The sequence below is a fragment of the Conger conger genome, chromosome 2 (genome assembly GCF_963514075.1).
Source record: "Conger conger chromosome 2, fConCon1.1, whole genome shotgun sequence".
Lineage (NCBI taxonomy): Eukaryota > Metazoa > Chordata > Actinopteri > Anguilliformes > Congridae > Conger > Conger conger.
The window spans coordinates 13,049,746-13,067,787 of NC_083761.1; the positions used below are offsets into that span (position 1 = coordinate 13,049,746).

The window sequence follows — 18,042 nt, forward strand, 5'->3', positions numbered from 1 at the left end:
TTCAAATATATGGTAATGAAGCGACGAGAATAAAGCTTCAAATGCAAAGTAAACTGCAAAAAAAGAAAGAAAAAAGACAAGACCCTTGAAATATGACATTTCAGAGGCAAATGGCCAATTTATACGATCTGCATGAAAATGATTCCGATGTTTATCGGACCTGCTGAAAAGCCTGAATGACAGGACATTGTAAAATGAGACAGCGGAACCCTTGCTGTCGGCTTGTCAGCTGGAATCCTGTTCCGAGGTCAGCACCACTTAATGACCCCTGAATGGATGTCAAGTTGTCTACGCTGGGCCAGGGGTCAGCCAATATCACTTGCATATTGACATTGTTTTGTCTTGGTTCTGTCAACACTACCTCAATAGGACACATCTCCCCTGTAGATGATACTTTTATGTCTTCAGTCAAAACCGAACACTGGCTCTTCTTCAGATGACAATCTATCAACAAACACAAAAAATGTCTTCTATATATGACAGCTAGTGAGTTATATTTTGTACACCATATTCTTATTCTGAACTAAACGCATGCATATGATGTTCCCTCTAATGAAAGATGACCTTCAGTCTAGACAAGAGGATGAATCATCTTCTTTGGGTGAAATGTGGGAAAAGCAGTTTGCCTGCAATACTGTTTTCCACTACACTGAATTATTCCCAGCAATGCATTATGGGATGTGTGGGATGTATAGGATGACTGATGCCAGGTTTGCACTCAAGGGAGCTGTGATAAGGCACATATTTTTGTGACAACTGTGCTGCTTCATAGTTTTAACTAATTACCACTTGGACATGTTTACTTACTGCCATGGAGATTCACACAGTCATGTCAATTAATAGACACATAAAATTAAAAATAATCTATTTCAGAATATAGGCAAATTTTTACTTGATATGTTCCAAAAATGCACATTCAAGTAGTGCATCTCATAACAGCACAGAACTTAATATTGTGTCATTAAGAACACTGCCAGTCATATGGAGATATTTCTCATCATTTCTGAAATTCAGGTTAATTAATACAAAGTACCAAGGCAGGACATCTAAAGTGTTATTTCAACAGGATACTGCATTGTCACTGTTCAGTAACACAGTAACACCCAATATGGCATTCCATACAGTATATGGAATAGCATTACTGCAGCCTCTGTCCACGGTCTTCTGACATCTATTTTAACCCTGAGCATATTTCATAGAGCAATGACTGAATTCAATGCAAAGACAGGTTGTCCAACTGATGGAGGGCTGTGAAACATGGTGCAACATGGTCCTTATGGAGCATGCCTTGGATTCCCACCTCTGGGGCATGTCCTTATTTCTGACACAGGACATGAGTAACACACAGTACAACAGGGACTTTGTGATACAAGTGGGAAACAATGAGAAAAATAACAGCTTTTTAGCACATTTTTAGCAGAGGCGGTAACGTAATTTTTTTTTGCCATTTTATCGTACTCAATTTTCTGAATTTATTGTATTGCTATACATAGTCTACAGCCTTTTGAGTTTTGCCTTGTCCGTTTTCTTACATTTTCCTGTAGCATACATTCAATGTGTTTGAAATGTGCTATATAAATACAGTTTATTATCATTTATTAATCTTTTCCCCCAAAACTATAATTAATTGATTTAGTTCTGCAGATTTCTTGGGGGAAAAAAAGGTATATCTATAGTAGAACATTATTCACTGGAGACTTGGCAACTGCACAGTGCCAGCTCTGAAGTCACATCCTTCATATATCAGTGCACCTTTTTGACACCTTTCGACCAGCGAAGAATGGCGAGGAACCAAAATGAACTCGAAAGCCTCTTTCACAACCTATAATAGGGCTTCACATCTTAAAAAAGGGATCTAAATGCGTATATTACGCAATAACTATGCCGGGCTGACAGAAACAGAGTTATTTTTTCCATAGTGTATATTTACTGTGTACTTATTTACGGCAGCGTTCCCTGCAGAATGTCAGGGCGATCAATCACCGGGCAATTTCATCAAGGTTGCCGGGCATGTTGGCTGATTAAATGGGTTCCTGGAACAGATGCAAATGACCCAGTGTGAACGGCAGGACACTGTGTTCCTGGACAGGAAGCCTTGACTGGCAATTTAGCGCCAAACATTTATACGGCTGCAAAGGAGGCTCGACTAAACGCTGTCATAAGTAATGACCTGCTTGACATCATAAACCGTTCCTTTGGGCGTAATAAAGCGGACGGCGAGCGGGATGGGATCTAGCTGAGGTAGCACAGCCCGTCGTTCCTAAATCACCCCCCCCCCGACAGCGCCTCGAATCAACTAAACTAACACTGTGGCGTATGACTTGAAACAGGTCCATACATCACATCACTCTGACAAAGTAATCAAGCAAACGGGCCAGCTCGCGTTGGAGCGAAGTTCAGATTTACCACTGCGCGGGATTTTTTTTTTTTTCTCCCTCCCCGTTCCCCTCCAGACCGGATAACAAAGCGGGCGAGGGTTGACTGGCTCACCGCAAAATACGACTGCGAAGCGAGAGACTCGCAAGCTCATATCCATAAATACAGGGGGAAAACAATCTGATCCTGTCCGTCAGGGACATTTATACTATTGGCTAAGTGGGATCTTCTTAAATGAATATTTAATGGGAGCGCTCCCCTGTCATCTCCTGTCAAACCCCCCAGCACCTTCCTGCTGACACTCGCAAACATCACAGATCTGCCCCTCTGTCTCAAAACCGCTCCCACTGCCACCAACAAAATAACTAACGTACGCACACCTGAGGCCGGGACTTCAGGATGCACCGAGTATAATCCAGCGTTCACTGGCAGGTCTTTCCTAATGTAAATACATAGATTACTGTTCATATTACGCAACGTCACATAAAGGTGCTTTCATACACCATGCACGCGTCACGTATTAATCTTCCCTATGTCTCCAGCACTCCCGTCATTCACATCAGGCCTACTTTAATTATGTCATGCAGAGTACAGTGTACAGAGCCACTCTGATCAGTGGCATCTCCTTTAATTACCACATAGCCTACTCCATTAGCGAGAATCACAGACAAACTCATTCAGTGCATGCCTGAAATGTTCAGGACATACAAAGCCAAATGCATATAAAATGTCCTACTTCATGTATCAAGAACAGCAAACAGATTATAATGTAGGGAAGATGGCATAGAAGGTTTGAACTAAGCAACAAGCGGAAAGAGCTCCTGCTTACTGAAACCTGGGAGTCTGAGTCAACCTGTACAACCTGCAAGCCAAAGAACATAATTACCTATTAAACCAGCTTCATGCTTTCCAAAAGGACTCTTAATATACTGTGTGTGTGTTTGTGTACTGTGCTAAATTCAATCTGGCCCTAACTAATCACTTAATTGAATTGAGCGTGCCCTAATTTACTCAGAGCAAATTATGCCTTCACAACAAAAAACAGCCAAAAAATAAATAAAAAATTGCACATACATTGGCCATTAAAAGCAGGGGAATAAACAGAGGGAGAGGGAGGGGAAGGAGAGAAAGGAAGAGAGAAAGTGAGAGCGAAAGAGCGCACACACAGCCTCATGCAGCCGGGGACCTTATTTTGTTCTGGGGGAGCGGTTATGACATTTATCAGAAAACACAAGCTGACACTTTCATTTTGGGGACTCACTAAGACAGTTTACAAGACAGGGCCTAATTATGTTTCCTTTTTTATAGCCATTTCCCTGCAGCTGTCAATCAAGGCTTCTCTCCCACCTCTGAGGCTTTTCACCTCTTGACAATTATTTTATTGTTGCAGCAATGCTAGGGAAATCTAATTAAGTCCAAAGAGTTTACGAGAACCGGCTGGCATTTTAAAACATGAGCCTATTTCTGCAGGACCTTAAGGGTAGGCTTGCTTTCCTATTTAGCCGAGGAAATGTAAGCATATCATAAAAAGCGCAATGCATTCCATTAAAAACTCAGAAGCAACTAGCCAGCAAGTGAATGTAAGCTTATGGCGTGAATTTAGCGAGCACCTAGATAAATGCCATGGATGGAAACAGCCGGAACAACAGGAAATCAATCCCGGGAAAAGAATGAGGTCCGGAGTTTCGGTACAGCGCTTTCACTAGGCGTAAGCAAGTACCAGTAACCACTACTGAATACAGATATTAGAGTACACCATTCAAGATTTACATGCACTGCACAGGAAGAGCAGGAGTCAGTTAAAAGCTCTATTCCAGATGTACACGGACTGCCTGTGTGACTGGAGGGAGAAAAAGCTCTGAGATATGACATTGGAATTACTCCAGCTAAACCACCACAGATACTGTGCAACTGGAGGGACCTCACAGGCACTCGCACTCTCCTGACCATCCAGAGGGGGTCACTGGTGAGCACAGAGTAAGGGCTGCCCAGCGGGCCAGCTATTCAGTTTCCCCAATTCATATGAAGTCATCCCCAAGTGCTACACATATTTTAGCTCAAAAAGCCTGTTTCCCCATTGGACTCAATTCATGTTTGACAGCTAATTAAAAATATTTCCGCTCATATGTTGATGTTCAATCAATGCTGCAATGTTTATTATTTTTTTTGTCAATTTTTTTTTCCCCAAGCACACAGACAATGATATAAATGTTTTTATTTCCCAAAAAATGCACTAAATTTCATTGGTTCCACCAAGACCCGTAATGACCCTGCATTTTCCACATTGTGCATGTAACTAGCCATGTGACCAAATCCATAAATGAGCATATGAAGTGAATTTTATTTTATTTTTTTATACTTCCTTGTCCCATGTGTGGCTACCCCAAATACAGCTAACAAAGCCTCAAGCACAGTATCTGACAACATAGCCATGTTAGTCACGTCACCCGTCATGTACCCAAACAAGGCATATCCAAGATGTTGGTGTTATGAGCAGGGATTGTGTTCCATTTGAGCTTGACTGCCCATTTTAATCAATCACTAAGAGTTTGACTGGTCAAAGAAATACATAAATAAATAAATTTAAAATTTAAAATAAAGAGTTTGACTGCTCTTGAATATACACATCTATAGTAAAAGTATCGTAGTAATAGCTACATATTTAGTCTGAATGGTGAAATGCTCAGTACCTCCAGCATGTGGTCACCGGTGTTATTAATTAATCCCATTATGCACTTGGGGGTGGAGCGAAACCTGACACACCTCCGGTGCTACGCTAGGCGTAAGCCTTGTGGATTTCCATGCAGATGTGCTTTTCAAAGTTCGAATGGATGGGAGCATTTCCACAGGACTTCAGCCAGTCCTTGCATAAAATGGTACAGTATCAGAAATAATAATAATAATAGTAATAATAATAATACAACTGGAATATTAAAAACAATACAAGTGGAATAGTACGCACCAGCTCCAAAGTCTAGAAGAGCCTCAGGTCACCACTTGAAAGTTAATTTCAAGTCAAATTAAAGCAATAATAGCCCGTGTCACTTCCTGCCGGTAATGGGAGCAGTGATGGCGATCATGGCTGACATCCCTGCAGGGACTAATGAGGAAGCGTTTCACTGGAAGGGCTGTCTCAGCATTAACTCTTAAAGCCACGTGCGTTCAGCAGGAGAGAGCAGCGAAAAAAATCATAAGTAACACACAAAACACATTAATATGTGAAAAAATCAGGCTTATTATCCATCGATATGTCCGCTTCTCCTCACAGCTGACAATTCCTTTCCTGTCAAAGAACTCATTAAAACATAGTGCACTCTGAACTCAAACCGCTGAATGAAAGCGGTGAACCGCCGCACCTAATTGATTTTACAGGAGTCCAATGACAATACAGCCAAGCGCACCTCAAAGACACAGGGGGCCATGGGAGGCTTGGTGCCTAATTTAACCCATTGTGGACTAAGGCACCCTATTGAAAACCTATAGAAAGGCCTAGAAATCACAATGCATTTTAACAGTCATGCGTCTTGAAAACCGGTCATGTGATCAAATACAACACAGGCATCGCATTCGTCTGTTAAGGGAGATATAACGCGCAGGTCGCATCCGTCTGTTAAGGGAGACGTAACGTGCAGGTCGCCCATAAGGGGTTAAGGCACAAAGACTGGCCTGGCTGACCAGCAAGTGACACCACTACACAAAACAAACAGAGAGCAGGTTACTCAAAACCCACACACAGGATGTAGCTAGTTCACAGGATAAATGTAATGTAGCTCATATAGAATAAACCTGCGAAGAAACAAAATACTTAATTCCATTACTGCAGTTAACAGGCACTCTGCATTTTATTGAGATGTATTGATGTATTTTTCAGTTTACTGTAAGCGCACATAATATACAGCACTGTGCAAAAGTCATAAGCATCCAAGATCTTTTAAATATAAATGAAATAAATCAACATATCAAGTAATAGACCGCTTTTCAGATAATAACTTGATCAAGGCTGTCTGGGATTACTTGGAAAGCCAGAAGCAAGCGAGGCAGCCAAAATCTACAGAAGAACTGTGCCGAGCTCTCCAGTATGTTTGGAACAGCCTAATAACCGATTTTCTGTTAATTAATGTTTCAACTGTAGTTTTGCTTTGATTTTGTTTTTAGCCGTTTACTGCTCTTTAGGAGTAATTTCTTTCAATATTTAGCAACTTTTAATTTCATTATTTTTATATAAAGCATCTTCATTTTACAGATTTTTTTTGTTGATGTACTCAGACTTGTAGTATGTAGTTGCAATCGGTGTTTTTTCTTCATCTAATTTCTGTCCATGTGCCGATTTTCTTTAAGTTATAGTGTTAGTACGACAATAACGCAAGTTTCAGTTGTGGACGAATCAGGGACAGATTACGTCAATATTTTACGAGCTTATTGGAGAAGCTTCCCTAGTGCACAGTCCCTGTCTCCAAATTGTACAACATGGCAGCGTTTGCAAAGTTTCAAAATGCTTTTCACAAGCCCATGGATAGTCTGTGGGTGACATAACAGGCACTTGGGTTCATATTTTTCTACAGTCCAAGCTTTCAGATGCCAGATGCAGATAAAGTCTTTTCTGCACTGTCATACATGGGTAGGGTGAAGAACACAGCCCATGGGAAGCTTTGCAGCATCACACAGCTCCAGTACCCCCACTCTTTCCTCAGGGCATTCCAGACAATGAGAAAGTGCCACGCTAATTCACAATGTATGCTGTAAAAAGTAACGTGTGATGTAATCAAATTGGCTTCTTCAAGCTCATGAAATATAGCTAACAAGCATTGGAGAAAACCCTCATTTATTTTAATTGCAAACAAAGCCATTATCTAGCAATCATTTGGCTAACACTGCCCTCTGTTGCTAGATACTGGAAAAACAGGACAAATCCACAGCATGTTTGAAAAAAATACCAAAGCTACCAAATAAGAAAATAAATAATGTGTGACAATTTCATTTTTATGTAAAAGCAGCCAATCACCTCATAAATCTTACAGGAAATAAAAATATTAGCAGTCTCACCGGCTGCTTTCACATAAAAACACCAAAGCTACCAAATAAGAAAATAAATAATGTGTGACAATTTCATCTTTATGTGAAAGCAGCAAATAACCTCATAAATCTTTACAGAAACTAAAAATATTAGCAGTCTCGTTTACAAAAAATAAAATTAAAAAATCTGGAAAACACTACCTTACAAAATAAAGCAAAATAAAACAACATAAAACAATCAAAACAACGTCACACCTTTTTCAAAAGACAAAGTCAAGTTTAAATTAGAAAGGCAGTCCAATCCAGAGATCTCCAGGTGCATATCATTAAGGACCCGGCCTACATTTCTGGGGTGCTTCGGACAAAGCATTGTGTCAGGCAAAAAGCTCAGGAGAGGAAGCGCACGCCCTGGTGCATGCTGGGAGTCGTAGTACTGCCACTGTCCCTGACCTTGACCGTCTCATAGGCAGCAGGACCACGCCTTCCCGGCTCTCAGCCCACACGCTGGGAGTACGAGGAGGAAGAAGAAATCACTCAGGCACTTAAGCAGACAGCTTGAGCAGCTGGACCAATAACCTGGGCTTCATTAGCGCTGGCTCTCTCTGCTAATGGCTTTGATTAGCTTCCTCATGGATTCAATGGCCCTTTTTAATTAAATTAGATTGAGCTGTAAAACGACATGGGCAGTTATCGATCCAGAAAGAAATTTGACCTGAAAAGTAAAATTATTTTAAGGACTGGGAAAAGATCCCGAGCGAGAGTTTGCATTCGTTACAGCTTGATTAATCGGGACACAGGGGCAGAAGTGAAAATCGGCTATTAATCTACGAAGCAACATGAATACACTTTAACCATTACAAGCTTCCTGCTGAACCACCAAATGCCTTTATAGCTTTAGCACCAAATCTGAAAAGCCATTAACGTGTTCAAATGTACATTCATTATTCTTACAGGACAATTTCATTTACCACAAAAGATTTAACTGGTGGCTACAATTCAATATCCATCTAATATAGAATAACATGTGTGCCCTTTAAAATAATGTTTTTGACAGTGTGTACAGACGTTCTCTGGTATGCCTGTATGGATTCAATGTTTGTAACAAAAACATCAATTGTAGAAGACAGTAATGTTAGCACACAAATATCAATGGTTTCAATGGTTGGTGATCAGTGTGAACTACACCATACCATCAGATGTCAGGCCAAGCGTTTTCATTTCTGACAGATATATGACCTTCAGATATGCCCTTGGAAGGCTTATAGAAATATATAGATTATAAAAATTAAATATATAGATATTTCTTTCCACTCTTGTGCAGCAGCATCTAATGATAGTTTTTTGTTGCATAAGACTATTTTTACTGACATTCATATAGTTTGAGGTCACTTGTCACTTTGGTACAAGGCAAGCTAAATGAACGCTAACTGGACGACCTCAAACCCAAACTCTCACATCAATCTAGACCAGCGCTACTCAACTCCACGCCCTGCGGGCCACAGCGTCTGCAGGCATTTGGTCCTACCGTGTGCGACACCAGCTGATTTAGCTAATTATTTTACCTGTTTGGTTCACACAAGCCAATTAGTGAAATCGGGTGGTGTAGCGCACGGTTGCAGCAGATGCCTGCACACCCTGCAGCCCGCAGGACGTGGAGTTGAGTAGCACTGATCTAGACTATGTTCACCTCAGTAGACCAACAACTCACACAAGTAAGACCTTATGAGATGTACATTATAAGACTATTTTTGCCTGTATGTACTTGCTCCCAAACTGAAAATTGTGAAAATGATCACCTGGATAAAATAAGTTTTCTTTCTCGGAAGATGACTCACCTTGAGCGCAGAAAAACAAAGCACTCAAGAGTGTTACACCCAGGTGATCACCGCCTCCTCAGCTTTCACCCTCTGACCAGCAGAGCCGTTAGCTCACTCAGCCATTCACAAAACCAAACGCAATGCTTTGCCCTCGACAGAGCCATTTAAAGACAAGCTGAAATGGAAGTTGGAACAGCACTAGCTTCCATGATATGACGTATACACGAGGGAAACGGACCACTGACGTAAAATTACAAGGGGGGGTGTGAAATGAGGACGTGAAAAGGATATTGATTGGAGGGGAATGGAAAATTGAGACATTTCACCGACGCTCACTGGTACACAATGACATAAAAACTTATTTTCCAGGAAGCAGAATTTAAAAATTAAAATAAAATTAAAATAAAATCCAGTGTGAATATACAGGTATTAAAATATTATTTGGAATATACAAACACTTTAAGAAGTGTTTGTATAGTTATGAAGAATTGACTAAACAGAGGAAAAAAAACTATTTCAGCTTGTCCTTAAAAAGAACCATACTGCACCCAAAAGTGGAGGCGTTAGTGGAAAGCCGCCGGCACGTCATCAAAAAGAAAGCATTTTTTTGTTATTGTTTTTTTAAAGTCGGCTCACTCAGGGACGGTAAAGGGGCCGTCTGAGACGCTAACTGGCGCTTTGAAACGGGCCATCGCAGGCTTGCGCGCACAACGTTGCAGCAGCTCTGCTCCGCGCGAGCCGACTCTGCCCTCGCGGGGACCGGCAGAAACAGATGCTGGATTTCATGCTCCGTGAAAGACTGCGTTTTAATTGGACGACGGACCGTGGGGAGGGCCTGCGAGACGACACTCCAGAACGACAGGTGGAGACTGGCGAGGCTCTATTCGCAATGTGCAAACAAAAATAGGCAACAGAAATATATTAGCCACAGTCTGTAAACTTAAAGAACACTTACTACAATAAAACGTCCCGGTGCTGTAAGAGAGCTCCAAATAAATAAATAAAACCGTGGAACCATGGGGAACATTTGCTGAAGTTATTATTTTGTTTTGAGGCTGGCATTTACATTTCCGGCATAAGTATGTTCATTTATGATTGATGCCGTTTCTCACTAGCCAACATGCCTGAGGCCTTGTGACCTTCAAACACTATGCACAAGGGATATTGCTAAAACTGATTAGTTTGGAACAATAAAGAACCTAATGTTACAGGCTGCTGTCTGAGAATTAATTTAGAGCAATATGTTCAGAATGGGGTCGATGCAGACGCACTTGTCAAGTGGTCAAATATTAGCATCTAAGACGCAAACTGCTACAGCCGCCCCGGCAACAGATCCCACATTAATAGGCTGAGTTTGTGGAAGACTGTGACGTCGTGCCAGGTACGACAGAAGGTGAACACGAACACGCCCCCTCTTCCTAGCCCTGGCACTGTCCCAACTAAAATACTCTGGTAGCAATAATCCATTATGAGCGCAGTTTAATCGTTTACAATTACAGATCATGATGTCCATTGGGGAGAGTAGAGCACTCCATAACGTGAATGGACAACATCATTACTAATGAGCCATCTGTGATTTGTACAAGCTGAACCAAGTCCAAAGCAAAGTGCAGACCACAATTTATAGGCTCTCTGCCGGGTACCAAGATGGTAATACTTATCAAGAAAATTCCCACAACACTATGTACACTGGCAAGGTTATCGTTCTTGTCTTAGCAAACTGAAACACTCAAACATGGTTAATTAAATTATAAAGGCATAGCAATAACATGAATATAAACAGGAATATAATTAATGTTGGGTACTCCGTTGACCTTTATTGGTTAATCAATAATGAAATGTATTAACTGCTAAAACGTAATGGCTTGATGAATAAAATGTATTCAACTTAAATGAAAATAGCTTTCATAAACTGAAATTATTTTAACAAAGTTTACCAATAGTGGTCAGTTTTTTTTATATATACGCAAAAAGTACAGGAAGAGGGGATACCCAGTTGGGTATCATTTTTCTACAGTCAGAATTGAACTGGATGCAAAAAAAAGGGTTCAATAATGGTCAGCAAAAGAAAGTTACATAATGTGCTGTCTTTTCCTTGTAAAAATAACAGAATGAATTGTAAATGTTAAAAACACCATTCCAACACATTTTAAATCGATAATAGTACCAGAAAATGGAATTGCAGCACATTTAGAACATTTGCAGTCTCTAGCTGATGACTGACAGCAGCACACAGGGATTCATGAAGAACACAGCTTACCTTGGCGCAGAGGGAGTGCAAAGCGGTGAAGTCCCATCTCTTTGGATGAGCCATGTTGTACTGTAATATCGCATCCTAAAACAGGACAGTCCCTGACGTCATTCACTTACTTAGAAATTATATGAACTTTTTAAAGTATAAGACAACTAAGCAAACTCTCTTTCTCTCTCTTTTCCCTTTATCTCTCTGTCCAATAAGTTAGATAATGTTTATAATGCCTGCAGGAACGTTTTCCTTGTGATTCTACGCCACCCTGTGGTCATTCATATAATAGCACCAGGGGAAGACCTGCAGTGGCACTTCGCTGTGCAAATTACAGAGCCAGTTACACCACCAGTTACATCGTTCATAAATTTCACACCTGAACCAGACATATATGGGATTTGGGCAATGAACATTAATGAAGGGAAACAGATAATGGCCATGCTGTTTGAGAGAATTAGAGGAAAAACTCACCTCCACATCATAAGAGCTCTTGAAATCTTTCTGCAAAGCTTTCTGAATCAGCTCCCATCTGCTCTGCACACCACCCCCATCCTGGAAGCACAACATCTCTCTCGAAAGGACAGCTAGAATACACTCTCATTCAACAGCATATCCAGAATAGTACTTTTATTTCTGCCAAAAGTTTTAAGACAGCAACAGAGAGTAATTCACCTTGGGGGATGATCTAGAGTTCTGAAGTTCTGGCTCCACAGACATTAAAATGTCAACACAATGTATAATGTTTTAAATGATATACAGTATATAATGTTCTAAATTATAGACCAGTTTCACAGACACAGATTAAGCCTAGTGCTACACATTCAATTTTGAAAGGAGATTCTGCATACAAAACTCAATTTAGTTCAGGACTAAGCTTAATCTAAGCTTAATGAAACTGGCCCATAGTGTTCTAAAGTATAGACAGTATAATGTTATAAATAAGCCATTTCCTTTTTAAACAGACATACGCTAGATGCATACATCATTCAACGCAGCACCATACATGCTAATTGCAAAAGTGCCGGGTAGTGTGAATTTGCCGTCAAAGGTTACCTCGTTTTCCACGGGGAACATGTTCTTTTCGGAACAGGGCATTTTCACGTAGACGTCATCCCAGGAGTCCTTAAACTTGTTGGGATGCGGGACAGGACGCTCCGTGTCATGCAGCCGGTCTGTCTGTCAGTCAAAACATGGACATTCGCAATATCAGGCTACCGCTGTACAAAAGAAGCTCTACAAATACACATTTCTGCCAAGATATACTTCTTACCAGAGGACTATTAATTGTCTAATAATGAATGAAACTCATTTCAGTGAGGCTTTTACTATGAGGTAGGTAACAATCTGTGCTTCTGCATTCCAATTGAAATCACACCATTTTGAATAGCCCTGATATACACTAAACATGGCCAGGGTACAGTTGGTATCAGCTGGAAGGTAAGAGTATCGTGCAGAAGGTCTCACCCTAATCATGACGGTGTGGTTGTACGTCGCCTTCAGGTGTGGAAGGGGATGGCGGCATTGGGGCATCCTCCTCAGCTCACTTATGGGGGTCCCCAGCCACTTGGCCTGTGCACTGCACACACAAGAGCAGCAGAGCACAGTCCCCGACATTAGCCTTCAGCCACTATGGGACCATACGCCAACAGTCATTCTCTTCCTGGATGTCGCACTGCCTTACTTCCTAGAAATGAATTCCACTGAGTTACATTCATGCTAAAGTTCTGATGATGCTTAAGAATAAAAAGTTCATTCTTGCTCAATTTAGTACAAAGGATCATGAGTGGGGACAGTACTTACAGTAACCAGAAATTGTTTGAGAAACTAAGTGATTTTTTTCTGGATGTGTAAGCAATGCCTAAAAATTTACATCAAGCTGGATTTGACATAACTAAATTAAACTAAATCATTGCAACATAACAGCAGAATATTTAGTAGTCAGTAGTTCATTTGAAAAAAAATTGTTTTGTTTTTGCTTAAACAACATTTGTTTATAATTTAAAAATCTAATTTTAAATTATACTCATTCACAGAAAAGTCAACCGCATACATGTATCACAGTAAGCAAGATGTGCAGCTTCCACATCTTGTGTCCCACCTGGGCTGACTGAAATCAGGCCTGCTGGAGGCCTTCCTTCAGAAAGGAGACGCTGATAAAAGTTCCTCAGGAGCATATGCCATCCAAGGAATTTCGAAAGCACACTGAAACTAATGCTTTATGTATTATGCAATCGGCTAATAAGCCATGCCGCCCGCTAGTTAGCCAAATACGTAATTGCGTTTGACGAAGCATTTAATACATATGAGGCCATTTTGTTCAATTTAAATGCAACTCTGATTAAGAAGTGATTGCTGCAGATCAAACGGTTCCATAATGGCATATCTAGCTAATTCAATATATTGGACCTGGAGCTGTGACCAATTAGGTGTTAGGAAAACTTCTCATAAATTTCTTTGTATTGTATCTCAGTAGCAAAATATATGGTCTCAGGAGAAACATTGAACACACAAGAGTCTGAATTCATTATTGCCACAAGTTTGTTCAGCAGTTACTACAATATACCCGTAGGTGTGTGCTCTCCTGGGCCCCATGGTTGGACACAGACAACCCTATTAGACAAAATTATGTCCCTGTGCAAACACACAAGGGATACTTATAAAAAGGCATGAAACCCATTGGCAATTATTGTTGTCAGAAAGAGTAAGAAGGGAATTGCCAAAGGCCTTTAAAAGTTTATTTGAAATTCCATAGCTCTAGACATTTGAAAAAGAAAAGTATAAACTCCCAGGGAAAGATAAAAAAACAAGAACTGAGTACAATATAATGTACTAAAGCTGGTTACACTCACAGTAAAAGGCTCCTTTTTTGGCACAAATGTGTCAATATGGGAGAATGATTTCTCTTCACACTTAATGGAGAATGCTGATACTGTGTCCCCCACGATTTCAACTTTCTGTTAATAACAAAATGAAAGTATTTCTCTGTCCTTTCAGAAATGCAGCAAATACCACATAGCATACAACTCTACACAAAACACACCCTCACTTGAAAACCAATGAATACATAATTATCTTTTTAGTCCTCTTTCCGATTATTAAGAGATAACTCATGCGCATTATAAGGTTAATGGCTTCTGGCTTCTTTACTAACTTTTAACTTCACATAACAGGGATGAATGGCAATGTGTCAGAGGCAAAATCCTGCCCTGAAGCTAGACTACATGCATCTCTGATTACCGAAACATCAGTCGCAGCAGAGACTAAAATAAACATGACACAGGAACATAACTAGCTTGATAGCAAAAATATGCTAAATGCTAACATCAGTCTATTTCACAAAATAGCACAAATATGCTGTAGTGTAGGAGTAGGGTAAATACTTTTTGAAGGAAAAGTGAAAGTAACTTGAATGAAATGCTAATTATGTAGGCTAAAAGCTAACATTAGACTATTTGAACACATACAGTTAAGACAGAGGACAAAGGAAGAAAAAGACAGACCGATTGATCCAAATGCAAACAAACACAACGGCAAAAGCCAATGGAATCCCATATAGTTCATAATGTCCACTTGAAAACCAATATTTTTGATCCATTATGCAGAGGGTCCTGAACTACGGCACTGCAATGAAGAATGAAGGCAGGCTAAACTTTCACTTTCATTTTATCCATACTGCTCAGCCATGAGGGGAAGTGATAAGTACTGAAGCTTGGCAGTTCACAGAATCAAAACCAGATCACATCAAGCATTTCTGTAACAGGACCCTGTGCAATAAAAACAGCATTTTTAATAGTAGTTCCATGTAAAAGACATAGTAATTAAATACTCTAATATTACGCCTGTTTTAGTCACTTCATTTTTTTTTTTATTGTGAAATCAAAACGGTCCTTGTGCTGCTAAGTATTAGCCATTCAGACGAATGTCATCGACAGTGCATTTTATAGAATCAGCACTAATCAGAAGTGAACTTGAAATATCTATACAGAATCTTTATATCACAGGAATCATTATTATTTATTCATCCGTTTCTAAATGTGAAAAGTAGAATACCCTTTTTTAGAATTATTTTTATTGTGTGGCATAATTAACAACTTTAAATTGCAGCACAGGACCAAAGTGCAGAGATTGAATTATACTGTAATCGTAGCTGCCTACCATGTCCAGCCAAACAAGTCCTTAAACTACAAGGCAAGTTACACAAAACCCTTTTTAAAAAATGGTTTGGGTTTTATCCTAAGAGATACGATACCCTGACATAACTGCACTTCTTCCGTATGCCCTTCATGTAATGTCCTTGCAATATCACATGATGATCTTATTCAAACTACAAAATCACATTTGGAATAAGATCATACATGGAAACAATTAAGCGTTCGGCAGTCTTACCAACCGAATACACAAAGAGCTTGATTAGTTCAGTATGTAACAGGAGAAGCCTCTACCTTGCTGACGGGGCTTTTGGAAAGAAGTCTGTGATTTTGGCAACACGCTTCTCGGAGCCCTTTGGAGCCGATGTGGATGGGCCTGCCTTCTCGCGCTTGGAGGAGCCCTCAGCGTCAGGGACCTCAGCCGGACGGGCAGACCCCTCGTGGGACGGGCACTTAGGACCTTCAGCACACGGGTCACCTGGACGCTTTGCTTCCGCCGCCTTGCTTGTTGCCGGGGAGAGCTCCACCGGGGCACTGCAGGTCTGGGCCTGGTTCTCTGTCGCCGTGGACTGTTGGAGGGTGCAGGGGGCACTTTCAGGGTTTGCCAAATCCACAGTCTCTGTTACTTCACTGGGTTTGATGTCATGGTCAACTTCAGCCATCTCTGTGGGCATGGTAGGATCCGTCATCACCCAGTCTTGTGTGACAGGATTCTTGGCCTTCTGTTTTGTTGTGACTCCTGTTGGTGAGACACCCTGCAGGCTAACAAAATTACTATCCTCCTTGTTTGCATTTTCCATACAGGCAACCTTTTGATCCAACTTCTCCTTCTCTTTACCAACCTGGTCTTCATTTTTTGTTCTGTTGAACAAGATTTCATTAGGTTTAGAGGTGAACAATCTGTAAGCCTTACATTTTTGCTTCCCAATTTTATTTTAATTTTTAATTTCCAGTCTATCATCAAGGTTAAAACACTTAAAATGGTATGACATCCTTAAAATGGATATTAAATAAGCACAATAATTTCCCAAGAGACACACAGGCCAATAAAAGAATTTGAGATGTTTTTGCCTAATATACCCATTTACTTTTAGTAGTTCCACAGATGCATGTGATTTAAAACACAGTAACATTATTGTGTAAATTAATTACTTGTCGGTGTCCATCGCAATATCCTCCATTTTCACACAGCAAGCATTAGCTGTCTTCTGTTTGTTGTCTGTAATAAAAAAATATTGAACAAGAACCACAATTAAGTCAATATTGTGATAGGTGATAGGGTTTTAACGGAGTAAAAACATTACTGCAGTGTCACTACTAAACGTACTAGAAAACATTTTACAACACCGTTTAATTCATGTCAGTGTGTTACCTCGCTTTAAAGCGGAACGTGATAATAGAAAGAAAGAGAGTGAGAGACCTTTTAAGTATTTGTCCAGTTTAGTCTCCCTCTGTACCCCTTTGAATGAAATCGGCCGCTCTGGTTTCTTTGTAGTGGCAGGTGAGTGGATGTCAACGTCCAACCTCAGTCTCTTTCTTACCGGCTCACTGTCGGACAGGGCAGTCATGCTTCGAAGATTGAAAATATGGGATTTATTCCTCAAAACAATAACGTATAGCATTTTCGTTGCTGGTTATTAAACCACGGGACATGCACGAAATAACATTAGCTCCATTTCACTTCGTACACTGGAGCTGTGTTTTCACGAATAAAGAATAAATCGGTAGTTAGTTAACTACCATACTTACAATAGGAATTTTGTTAGTAGCGAGGCGTTTTGATGACGATATATCCCGTAGGGTTTCAAACAATGCCGGGTGCCACCTTTCCTCAGTCTTTGCAAGTAAGCGAATATGGATTTCGCAGCCATACGCTAGCTACTCGATGTATTTTAAGCTATGTTCTCGCTAAATATTGTAGCCAGCTATCTCATTTTCCTCTAATACTAACTCTGATATATAGTTGGCTTGAATTTCACGGCTTTTTAGCAGCAGCTAAGTTACCTGAAAAAACAATACATTATGTCCAACCTAGCAAGCTAGAAAACGGTAGCAAGCTAGCCAGCCTGCTCTAAACGTTAGCTACCTGGCTAACGCATTCAACTGACAAAGAGCGCGTAGCTATATGTGCACATATATTTTAATATAAAGATGACATTCCTAATTCGCCATTTTGCTATTTCGTTAGTGTTTCTATGTTTTTGGACGAAGCGCCACGTCACTCCAGATAATCAAATCTTCCACAGCGTTATATTTTATACTCCAAAAAATTGTTGTGAACAGAACTGCTTGACGGCAAGCACTAACGGCCAATGACAAAGTAAAATTTGAAAGAGGGCGGGCTCAGAAGCAACATCTCTTAGCAACTGTATCGAAAATAGTTTTCTTGTCGTAAGTATTACTGTATAAGGAAATGTGTTCGGACGTTAGCGGGCTAACTTTT

At 40.3% G+C, this 18,042-nt stretch overlaps 1 protein-coding gene across 4 annotated transcripts in view; it reads right to left on the reverse strand.

The window, feature by feature from the left end:
- Window positions 1-17,894, reverse strand: part of LOC133121725 (poly(ADP-ribose) glycohydrolase-like) — a 52,401-nt gene extending 34,507 nt beyond the window's left edge. Inside the window, exons 1-9 of one of the 4 annotated variants that reach the window (XM_061231137.1) lie at window positions 17,349-17,894; window positions 17,020-17,168; window positions 16,752-16,818; window positions 15,894-16,460; window positions 14,301-14,405; window positions 12,916-13,027; window positions 12,505-12,627; window positions 11,923-12,003; window positions 11,467-11,541 (exon numbers count right to left, since the gene is read on the reverse strand). In XM_061231137.1, the coding sequence (XP_061087121.1) occupies window positions 11,467-11,541; window positions 11,923-12,003; window positions 12,505-12,627; window positions 12,916-13,027; window positions 14,301-14,405; window positions 15,894-16,460; window positions 16,752-16,818; window positions 17,020-17,168; window positions 17,349-17,470 (1,401 nt within the window). In that variant the 5' untranslated portion in view covers window positions 17,471-17,894. Of the gene's footprint in view, window positions 1-11,466; window positions 11,542-11,922; window positions 12,004-12,504; window positions 12,628-12,915; window positions 13,028-14,300; window positions 14,406-14,951; window positions 15,145-15,893; window positions 16,461-16,751; window positions 16,819-17,019; window positions 17,169-17,348 lie in introns of those variants that run through there. The other 3 variants (XM_061231138.1, XM_061231139.1, XM_061231140.1) reach the window with 3 other exon arrangements.
- Window positions 17,895-18,042: the final 148 nt, after the last annotated feature.